The following is an 11986-nucleotide window of genomic DNA, read 5'->3' on the forward strand; positions in this document are numbered from 1 at the left end:
ACCTGCAATTATATGCAGGTGTAATAAAATAATTGAAGATTTCATTCCACATTTATCTTTGTGATAATGAGTGATGTAACTCTTCTTGTCCTTCAGTAACATATGTATGTTTAAATGACAGTACAGCATTATATGCAGTTAGATGTGGCTTATTCTTGTTATCCAGAGATGTACTTAAAATGGGCAGATACAGTTAGATACAGCAACACTGGAATGTACTTTGAAACTGTGTAATCTGAAAATAGAACAATAAAGATAACAGAATTTGCTGTGATGGAATTACGCATATTAATCAGTAGTGACATACTGGACACTCTGTCATAAGAATCGGAAAACAATACAACAAATATATTTAAGAGGCATGTGCTCAGATGGCTGATCAAATGGAATTCATACATACATACATACATACATACATTCTTTTTTTAATCATTCATTCCTTTAAAAATGAGATCCTGCAATGTCCTGAATGAATCTATGAAATCACACTGGCTTTGAGCCCTTTCCTCACTTTTTAAAACCTCATATAAAGTTTTCTGAACACTGGAAATTCATAAATTGTATTTCTGACCTGTAACAAATATCAGAAAAGTCCAGCAGAGCTGAAAAATAAATATCTCCACAAACCCCCTATAGGTATGTCAGAGTTCGTTTATCCTCATTATCTGACATGTCTGACACATAATCAGAAAAGTTAGCAAAGAAATGGGTTCAGCTGTCTGTATAATAAACACTGAAAAGGTGTCTGTGGTCTCAGCTGTGCGCCACATAAAGCCCCAGGCCTGAGTGTGACCTGGGACATTTGTGACCTTAGCTCATCTTGTTTTTCTTCCCATTCACGTTCATTCTACTTTTTAACTTTTCAGTAATGGCGACCATGTCACAGGGAAGGGAAGCGGAGAACTATACCATGTCTTAGTCTGCTTTGATCTACTTGATGAAGGTGAAAATGTCAAAAGAAATCATCTGAAGAGAAAAGAAAATGGCTTCCAATTATTTAAGCTACCAGACATAGCACATAGGCTGATTCACTCTCCTCTGAGGCGTAGCAATGCTTTGAAGTTGAGGCAGTGATGGAAGGAATATGCTGATGATTTACATTCTGGAATAGTAGAAGACAGACTGTTGATTCTGCTTTTTCTTAACTGGAGATGGGAATAATTGCTCTGAAAGAATCTATTGCCCACTATAATGATAGTCAGATATGTTTTTGCAAATGTGCATGTTCCTGCTTAGAAAACATTGCATAAGGGCTCTGCTTTATGGTGTATATGATTCAAAATAGAATGAAATGGATGCTCCTAATCATGGAAATAAAGATAAAAAACTGGGAAGAGGGGTGAGGTCATTCTGCTTCACAAAAACAAATAAATGCTGTCATTCATATAAATGCTTTCATTCTCTGAGTCACAGTGTTAGTGTTAAGCAGGCATAATGTCCATGTTTTTAATTTAGCATATTAGTACATTATTGTTGGGTGCAAACATATGTGACTCTCTTGATAAATTATTTAAAAATCTCTTAATATTTTTTGAATTGATACTTGTACTACCTAATTGTCAATTAGCTATTACCCTAATGAAAAATAATCTTTAATTTTTTTGACATTTCAAAATAAGAGTATGCAAACCTTTGCACCCCAATGTATATTTCTGTAACGTCTCCGACTGATGTGTCTATCCATAGAGACATCAACTTATTAACAAATAAGAATACTTGAGTTGGAAACAGCTGTGATAAGGGACTGACTAAAGAGGCAAACACTGATTTTTACTCTCTGATATTCATGATGATTAATTATACACAGCTTGATTTCAAGCTTAAGCACAGGGGTCACTAAAGAATGGACCAATACATTTTTATGTTGTTCAGGCAAAATTCTATTAAAATAAACTTGAGCTCAGTTCACTGACAGTGACACCTGAACTTCATGGTCTGTCTCTCTTCATCTTCTGTTTTGAAAGCAATAAAAATTGTATAACAAAAAAGGAATGTGAAAGCACACAGCAGATCAATCCTGACTTGTCATGATAACTTCAAAGGTCAACTTTAATTAATCGGTAGTCAGGAGAGACTGGCTCTCTCACTTGTCTGCTAAATACCAGATTGGACAGTGATCAGCTGGGTTGGGGCAATGCCGTGTGTGTGATTTATGTGATATGGCATTTCAACTTTGTCCCTTGAAACAGACACATGCATTACTCACGTCTGCTGAGCTGATCGTGCATTGTTTTTATACCTGCTGCTTTGTTTCATTGGAATTTCATCAGGTGCTGCTTAGATGTTGGAATAATGACGCTAACTACTGACAAGGTAAGACACATTTGTAATTGGATCAGTGGGTCCAACTGCGGGTTTGTGTGTAAAATAATAACCCAGACTGACTCTGTGTGAAGCAGACGTGTATTCATTTAAGGAGCCTTTGCCAAGGGCTAGTGTGTGATTTAACTAATAAAGTTTGAAGATTCCAGTCATATTTTACCAAATCCAGCAGTAGGGACCCACAGCTTCTCTGAGAAATTGAACAGCAGCTCACCTTTAAACCCACTCACTGTGGTTACTCATTTCAGGTGCATGGTGGGATGGATCTCATTGACCTCCTGCTCAGTAACGCAGAAGAAACCACTGGTTGCCATAGCAGCACACCTTGGGCTTTCACAATTCGCGACGTGAGTACTATGGCTATTCTGCACAGTCCCTCAGGGGACAACAAAATCACAATTATGAATTAACTGATTCCCTCTCTACTAGTCTCACTGTGGAGTGTGACTGTATTCTCAACAAAGGTCGTGTGTTACTGAGCTGAATATTTGGATGTACAGTTGCTCATATAGAGTCTCACTGTATTCTCACATTTGACTACAACTGGCCGAGATGAGGCATGGGCTAAGCTCAACGAGTTGAATAACCCATGTGTTTAGGTTCTTGTCTGTGCTCGTGTGTGGGAATATGATTATCTGATTAGTGTTAACAGTGACATGTGATGATGAAAGCATACGCTCTTTATCAGACCCTGGGACCTGAGGGAAGCCCTGCTAATGACTTCCTCGATGCTCTGTTGGCTGGGAGAGACACATCCTCAGCCCCAACATCCCCACTGTGGTCGCCCTGCACCACAGAAAGCGACGTCACTGAGGAACACCTGACAGATCCCATAGACAGGCCTTACTCACCCTTCTCCATGGCCTTTCCGGCATTTGACACTCAGACTTCTTTGCAACCTCCACCTCTGTTGCCACTAGATGAAAAAATATCTAATGTCTCCATTGATCTAGGTGAGAATGTATTTGAAGTTCAAAAGTTAAAAACACTGGCATTTTATATGTGAAAAGAACAGAAAATTGCTTCAGGACTGAGGACAAATGTCAAGTTAATATTCACAAAAAAAAAGACAAGGTTGACCAGGGCATTAAACAACTGGGCATAAAATAATGTTAGACGTATCTATTTACACTTTCTGTTGCAGAATTATGATGGTTATCGATTGAGCCTCTGAGACTTAAGCACCCTTTCCCTTTAGACATTTAAATTTGTTTTGTAAAGAACAGCAGGGTGCAGCAGTCACAGAAGTTTCATTTCAGACATGTTGTTGCTCTGTTCTAATGGCACTAGGTGGATATTTTTTTCTGGTTTTATTGGTTCACTTTGCAGGCTGGGAGTCCAATGACATCCGGGAACAGTTTGGGATTGCATACTACCTCGCTGCGAACCAAGGCTCATCGTTATTGTCCAGTCAGGCGCTTACAGTAAAGGACCTGCTGTTATCAAACCTGGGAGAGAAAGTAAGAAGAGAAGAGTGAGAAGAATATTTATGTATAAGAGATGTGTTCACTTTCTAACAGATGGTGGTTTCAGCATTTAAACAAATAGAGATTGAGACAGATGTACAAATTTGAGACCAGATGCTTTCTTGTAACAATCTGTCCTATATACACTTTTAAAAAGAGAGAGACAGAATTCTGTGTGACTTTAAATAGGGTAGCTAAAACAATAAAACCACCTTTTCGACTCTAACCACATAGACCTCAAAAGAGTAGAATTATCACTTAAACTTAAAAAGTTTAATTAATTTCTCAACTTAAAAAGTGAGAAATTATTATTTGTAAAAGTAGAATTCATGGCAGAGCTGCGGTATTGGATTGTAATAGATTGTACAGGTGTACCTAATAAAGTGGCCAGTAAGAGTAGGTCCAACCACATTGAGGCGGGCTGCACAGACAGTTCCATTCCCTGAAATATTCTGTCCATCTGCTTCACAGTCACAGGGATTCCCCCAGGATTGCCTGCAGGAGCTTGTACTTAATGAGGATGAGAAGAAGCTTCTGACTAAAGAGGGGGTGAACTTGCCCAGCAAAATGCCCCTGTCCAAGGTACATGAGCAAGACACACACTTGGATGTAGGGCAGAACTTTCTACGCACAACATCCACATCCACTCAAAAGCTCAGGCATTTAAATCTAAATGTGCATCCCCAGTTACACAACCTCTGCCAGTAGCCTTCTCTAGACCCAGTTCCATCTTCCTCATTCCCTTTTGTCTATCCTCCCATGTGTTTCATCCCCCTGACAAGTTTGAAGAGAAGGTTTTGAAGAAGATCCGGCGGAAAATCCGCAACAAGCGCTCAGCTCAAGAAAGTCGAAGGAAGAAGAGGGAATATGTTGACAGTCTGGAGGGAAGGTAGGAGAGTCAGCTGAACTCAGCATCCTCACTTAACACGACACTATGGCTGCATCCTTTGGCCTAGAAAATTAAACTTTTAACTACAGCCATTTGTTTACTGTGACATACTTTATAATTAGTTTATTTTGTTGCATGCATAGTACGAAGCTACATTTAAAAACCTATTTAAATTCATGAAAACCTTTAGTAATTCATTTGTTTATACCTGGTGTTTATCATGTCTTTGATTTTAAAAATTCTTCTAGCTTACAGCAAATTTACAATAACTGTGGTTTCTTTGGATAAAAAAGACAAAGAGTGGAGCAGCAGTAGCTGTCATGGTTAAGCAAACAAGAAGACAAGTTACAGAGAGTCAAACTTTTGTCAGAGGAAATGCTTCACAGAGCTGGGCACAAAGCAAATTGATATCTGAGGAGTTCAGTGCAAAAGCAGCAAAGGAATAATAGAGATTTGTTACTGAAAATACATAAGCTTTGTAGCTATTTATCCACTAGAATTATACTGTAACCCAGCTCTGAAAATGAATTTTCAACAGAGTCTGTATTGTGTCAGCAAATGAAAGTACTATCTCAGTGTAATTAGTAAAATTCTTGCACTACAGAGCAGATTTTGTAATTACGAATTTAAACAGCTCAGGCTGCAATATAACAAAATTGAAAAAAGTGAAGGGGGTCTGAAAATGTTCTGAATGTTTTTGTCTAAATCTAAATCTGCGCAATGGTTGCCGAGATATTTAAGTCTGGACCAAATCAGTGGCACTGTGCCAAACTCACCGTTCAGTGAGTTTGAGCAACTCCAAGTTTTTCTAGAGGAAAATACATGTTGTGCATGTAAGATGAAACACATCAGGAAATAAGCTTCACTGTCCCTGTCACTGAAATCTTCTCTGGGCTCTATTGTCACATTCATCATAATTAACCTTGTAGTTTGTGGTGTTAAATTTAAACTAACCAAAGAGAAGGATTTAGCCACATAAAACATATATAACACAATATGAGAGAAAGAGGTAAGTATTCTAATAAATGAACCATCTCACAATGTGAAGGGTTATTCACTTCCTGTTTACTCTTAGTGAACAGATCATTGGAACACGTCCTAACCATCACAAACAGCAGTTTGAGCTGTGTGACAGTAATTTCTAATCTCTCAAACAGGGAGTATTGAATTAGTAGTTAGAAGAAGACAAAGGCTTTATTGTTATCATTGAGCACTCATACATGTTGTAAAAACATGTTATAATAAAATTCTTTCTCTTCATTTAACCCTTTCTCCTGAGGGAAGCATTGGGGCCACAGTGGTTGCCCTGCTCAGGGAGCTAGTGCTGTGTGTCTTGCTCAAGGACACTTCTGGTGCATGGGCTGGGATTTGATCCTGCAGACTCCTGCATTGCAGTCCAGCTCTACCCAATGAGCCACCAATCTGCCTTGAGACACAGGCGTGGACACTACTTTTTTTACTGTGGATATTTTGAGTCATTAATTAATGCTTTTGCACACTAAAGCATTTGGACACCACTGCAATATGGCAAAGACACCAGAGAGCGAGCAGGAAGTGGTTTCAGACCCATCCAATATTTCACACAAACAGCTGCTCTGCTTCACTTCTCTGTGTCTGATTTGGGGTCAGTTGGACAGAACACATTGGTCTGTTATGTGATTGCCTGCAGCACAAAGAGCAGCTGAACTGTTCTGTGCTGCAGTTGGAGGGAGGATCACACTAAAGCGGAGGATAACTGTTAGTATGTAGCAACTTCAAATAGAGGAACAGGACGTTTTTACGAAAAGGAGCTCAGTTTATTCTTCCTCCACCTCCCCCTGTTCACCCTCCTGTCCTCGACATTCAGGTTGTGAAGAATGAGCCAGCTGTTGTCACCAAATGTGTTAATGTTGCCTGCCTCACTAACATTACACCGTTGCAGTCAACAGGATGTGGTAGAGTTTGACATTAAGTTTACTGTACATGAGGAAATAGCTTGACAATTTAATGTTTATAAGAACCATAGAAGCACTGGCTCTAAGACTTGATGTCATTAATTAATCTCAGAACAGAGTTGTCTTACCCTTAACTAAAGTATAGACTAGTGTGAGAGTAGAGAGTTTGGTCTCCAAAGATGGATGAGATGAGACAAGGTTTCTACACTTTTGTCAAAAATTAATACATTGCTTTTGTTCCTAAAACAAAGGCTCAACATTTTTGGTCTGTAAACTCATACAATACTGTAAAACCCTCAATTATCTAATAACATCTAATAGTGTGCTATTGACATCTCATTTAGGCTCATCCCATTGCCCCTGGAAACAACAACAAAGCAAAGTTTCATGATAGCAGTGAGATTATCACTCCCACTGATCTGAATCAGCATTTGTTGATAATTAAGCCAGCAGCAAGCGGAGCATATCAACAGGGTCTTATTATCAGTTGTGGTTCAGCTCAGTCAGAGGGCCATAATAGATGGTGATTCACAGTGGCCCAAAGAAACAAGAGCAAGCAGATGAAGAGAGAGAGGGGGAGGGGTGGAGTCATTGGGTGGTGAATGGCGTGTGAGATAACACTCAGCAGACGGATATTGGCAAAAACACAAATGAATGGGGAAAACAGTGTAAAGTCATAACACAGTATTACTTGATAGCCGTCTTTCCTCGTCTTATCTATACTTCCTCCCCCTTTCTGTTGTTTGTTTTCTGCCTCTTTCCCAGGATGTCTGCGTGTAGTGCTCACAACCTTGAGCTGCAGAGAAAGATCCAGCAGCTGGAGGAGACCAACAGGTGAGTCCTACAACTAATAATTGTATTTGTTATTTATTTAAGTATGCATTACGTAAATTTGTATGCTTATTAAGTTACATAATATAGTGATACATGCTTGTCTCAAATTTGAGCAGGATTCTTCAAATACTGTACGTCAAAACAAAAGAAGGTCAAAAACCCAAAGATATTCAATTTTAAGCTGTTTAAAGATTTGCTGCTCAGACTGTAACTCATTGTGATAAATAAAAAGCATAAATAACTTAAAAGAATAACTTTATTAATCTACTCCTTTAATTAATCAGTAAATCAACTATCACACTTCTCTTGAATGACCAGCGTTACTGTCTTTGTCAAAAGCAGGTTGCTTATTTCCAGCAAGCAAATCTGCCTCACTAAAAATGGACACTGAATAATTTATGGTTTGGTTAAATACGATCACATTTAATTTAAAATGCTGTAAAAAGGGCTCTTACCTATTCACTTGATAAGTCCACGTGTGATGATGTGCTAAAATTGCATGATGAATGCTTTCACAATTACAGGAGGAAAGGCTTTTAGCAGGAGCACTAACCAATATGTTTGGTAAACACACACGTAACACCGGCTGGAGCCACTTCGCTCTCGAACACAGAAAATATGCCCAAATAAATATGTAGGCTATAAGCACTGCCGACATTTTAACCAGCTAAATTGTTTGTCTGAGTAATTTTTCGTTCCCTCTTTTTTTGCCTTTGTTGTGACTCTTGGACAATGTCTGTCAGTGCTTCGTTGATCTATATTGATTTTGTCCCCAGCCGTTCCCTTTCAGGACACCAACAGCTTAGTTAATAAAACTTGACACTTATTTCAAATAAGGACTGTGAATAGTCAGTGCAAACTTACCTGAATACAAAGGCCCTCTAATTTAAAACCTTACATGTTGACTTTCAATCCTCTTCATCCTGCCTTTAATTGCACCCTCTACGTACACTTCCCTGCCTCATGCTGCTCTTCTTTTTGTTGTTTTAGTTCTGAGTGATCACAAATGTTGAATTGTTTTTTTTTTTTTTTTTTGCCTATTTCTACAGAAACCTGTGGTCTCTCATGTGAACATTTTAGTCTCTTTCATCTTGCTGTGTGTATGTGTATTGCAGTGCTCTGTTGGACCAACTAAGCCGGCTACAGGCTCTCCTTCCTAACAGCTCCAGCAAAACAACACACAAAGGGACCTGCATCCTGGTGAGAACACAACATCACATCCATTTTACACCATTGAGAATTGACTCAGACAGCATAATCTGCAACAAATAAACAATATGCAAATATACTTATTATTGAAAATCACTGTCTGTGTTCCACTGTTGACTGCTGCTGTGTTTACATTTAAGATTTGATTCAAGACAAATGTTTGAACAACACCTGTGCCCACCTGTCTAAAACTGTATGTAGGTTATACATAACAACTTTTATTTCTCCTTGCAGTGCTTTCTGTCATTTCTTCTGTGCCTATGTTTTGCTTATGTTTGTTTTTCTATTTGTATCTATGTCCAGGTGTTTCTCCTCTCCTTCTCCCTGCTCATCTCCTCAAATCTACACCCAAACCCTCACAGCCTACTCAACCATGGAGAGTACACAGAGACCAAAGGTCTGTAGCCACATATACTCTCACTGTTTCTCTCTTTGACACACATACTAAAACATGCTCACACCTCTCCACCATTTCTCATGCTTCAGTGCCATCCCGCTCCCTGCTGTTGATGGATGAAGTACAAGAAGTTTCTCCCCCTTCTTGTGTCCTCCTCTCTATCTCCAGGGGCTTTGAGAACCTCTGCAGCCTGATGGAGAAGAATATCCGCACAGTAGACCTCTCATTCACTCACCATACGGCTCACAAGCATCAGGACCAACACTGATATCGTTAGCACTTTGGGAAAGATAAGTGCAGGCTCGCTTACAAGCACGGCATCCCAATCAGCAGTTTTATTGCTTTTGAGCATCTGTTTAACACTGCAGAGACTGTGTGAGGTGCTGTGTTTACTACCTGCTCCAACATTCAAAGAGCTAAATTAAAGATTTTTACTCACTCAGATGGAGGCGGGTATAGGTGGTCATCCACACGGACGAAGTTTGTTATTTTGGTGCCTCAGGGATCTGATGCTCTGATATTTTATTACTGATGTACTGAATTATGTATCAACCTATGATCTGTACAACACAAATGTACATGCATTGCTGTATTTTATTATTTACTTTAGATTGTCAAAAACTTTATAAAGAGAAGCTAGTTTCAGTTTGTAATCATGCTGACAAATCACATGACAATAAAAACACTGAGAATTTTGGAATTAAGCTGAAGGATTTATTTATTTGTGTCTAGTTTGGAAGATATTGGCATCCAAAATATGATGAGGCTATATTTAAAAAACAGAAATAATTTGCCCATCACGCTCCCAAAATAAATTACTTTATAAGAAATGTTGCTGGATGATTTCTTACTTCAAAAGAAAGTCCTAATAAGCTTTCATGACAGTATTCCAATATAAGAGGAAAAGCTTTTGTTGTTATTATGTTTACGGAGACATAATTATCTGGAGTTGATAGATTTGTGTGAAGGGCCTTTTCCTAGTTCAGTGTCTAATGCTGATGTTATCTCAAGGATAATGACTGAAGCTGCCATCTGTGGCAGGGAGTCCCTTAAACCCCCATTGCTTTCTTCCTGATCTTCGTTCCTGTCCCTAATACATCACATGTCCATTTTACATTACTGCCTGTGCAGTAGTTCAGCTCTAGATCTCTGTCAGTATACACCAGCACAGATACTGTACATGTAGTGTCCCAGCCAAACAATGAGGACAACATGAAGGTTGCATTTATTTTAATGTTCAAGCAGCATCTAATGAGAGTAAGAAAATGAGGTCAGACCAATCCCATAAGACGTGTTGGACGATAGCAAAATTTTCAGACAGTGCCTTAGCTAAAACTGAGGACACTGTGTTCCGTTATAATATTATTTAGAAATTTAAAGTATAGTGACCTGAAGAAGGATTTACAATCTATTTTCTTCTTCGAAACATGTGCCTCCCATCTAAGCCTGTCCTCTGCATCCTCTTCTCTCACACCAACTAACTTCATGTCCTCTCTCACTACATCCATAAATCTCCTCTTTGGTCTCCTCTAGACCTCCTGCCTGGCAACTCCAACCTCAGCATCCTTCTACCGATATATTCAGTCTCTTTTATGAACATGTCCAAACCACCTCAATCTGGCCTCTCTGACTTTATCTCCAAAACATCTAACATCTGTCCATCCTCGTCACTCCCAAAGAGAACTTCAACATCTTAAGCTCTGCTACCTCCAGCTCTGCCTCCTGTCTTTTCTTCAGTACTACTGTCTCTAAGCCAAACAACATCACTGGTCTCACCACCATCTTGAACACCTTTCCTTTCATTCTGGCTGATACGCTTTTATCACACAACACACCTGACACTTTTCTCCACCCGTTCCAACCTGCTAGAACACACCTCTTCAACTCTTTTCCACACTCTCTGTTACTTTGAACTGTTGACCCTAAATACTTAAAGTCCTGCACATTCTTCCCCTCTGCTCCCTGTAACCTCACCGTTCCACCTTGCAAATAAAATGGTTTGATATATAAATACAGCTGACAGAGCAATGTCCGATTCTGTTGAATGGGACATTTCAGCAACATCTTAATGAAATTTCTTTCACATCCACCTGGACTTACTGATTTTGGTGGTCAAAGTTCAGTGGAGATAGCTCAAGCTAAAAGGGGATCACAGGAAAATATCATTATTTCAGATCACCAGTGAAGAAATAAATAATTAATCCTGTAATCACAAGCCATACGTGTTGCTGCATCGATGACAACCACTATTTTTTTCAATATTTAAAAGTTCTCCTTTTATAAATGATCTTTCTTAAGTGATTTTTTTGCACACCCTCATACTTCCAACAAAGTCCTTGCTTGAATGAAACCATTTTTTTCATCCCCACTTGTCACTACTCTGAGTCAGGGACACAGTTAGAGATGGTGATTAGATCTCTGCCTTCTACTTCTTCTGTGTTGTATAATTTGCAGAAATGAGGAGGGAGCCATTCAGGCTGCGAATCAAATCACTTTGTCTGTAAGATGCTCTCTCCACCAAGGACTGACAAAGTGAGAGAACAGTGAACATCCTGATCAGCCACGAGTCCGAATCTGAATAAGTGAATGCAGGCTTGTGAAGCTTGAGTGTCTGATGACGAATGGTGCAAATAGAAGCTATTACAAAGAGCATATGCGGTTCAGTCCAGACCACTCTCATTCATAACAATCTCATATGAAAAAGTCAAACTGGGCTCTGTATTTCCACCTTAACATCCTGAAATGCATCTGTGATTTGCATGTTTTATGTAGACTTTAAACAGAATGGAAATGAAGAGGAGGGTCACTCAGTTCAAGTTGGTGCCCATCGCCTTAGTTTTTTAGGTTTGGAAACAAAGATAAATGAATGGAAATTAAGTTAGACATTTTTAAGTATATAAGAAAATGTCATTGGAATGCAAATGAGCAGCTTCAT

The 11986-nt window shown here is 39.1% G+C and overlaps 1 protein-coding gene across 1 annotated transcript; it reads left to right on the forward strand.

Moving 5' to 3' along the window:
• Positions 1-2081: 2081 nt before the first annotated feature.
• On the forward strand, positions 2082-9865 carry LOC137098929 (cyclic AMP-responsive element-binding protein 3-like protein 3-B). The gene is made up of 10 exons (XM_067475679.1): positions 2082-2313; positions 2571-2669; positions 3011-3275; positions 3652-3782; positions 4260-4370; positions 4571-4677; positions 7377-7445; positions 8561-8645; positions 8958-9051; positions 9141-9865. The coding sequence occupies exons 1-10, from the start codon at positions 2293-2295 to the stop codon at positions 9317-9319; spliced, it is 1161 nt and encodes a 386-aa protein (XP_067331780.1). The 5' UTR covers positions 2082-2292; the 3' UTR covers positions 9320-9865.
• The last annotated feature ends 2121 nt before the right edge of the window (positions 9866-11986 follow it).

Source organism: Channa argus, chromosome 14 (genome assembly GCF_033026475.1).
Source record: "Channa argus isolate prfri chromosome 14, Channa argus male v1.0, whole genome shotgun sequence".
NCBI lineage: Eukaryota > Metazoa > Chordata > Actinopteri > Anabantiformes > Channidae > Channa > Channa argus.

What these genes read in the sequence shown, in the direction of transcription:
- LOC137098929 (XM_067475679.1), top strand. Translation starts at nt 2,293, where the DNA reads ATGACGCTAACTACTGACAAG. An exon ending in GCAAAATGCCCCTGTCCAAG is followed by an intron (nt 4,371 to 4,570) that starts GTACATGAGCAA and finishes CCCCCTGACAAG; the next exon opens with TTTGAAGAGAAGGTTTTGAA. An exon ending in ACAAAGGGACCTGCATCCTG is followed by an intron (nt 8,646 to 8,957) that starts GTGAGAACACAA and finishes ATCTATGTCCAG; the next exon opens with GTGTTTCTCCTCTCCTTCTC.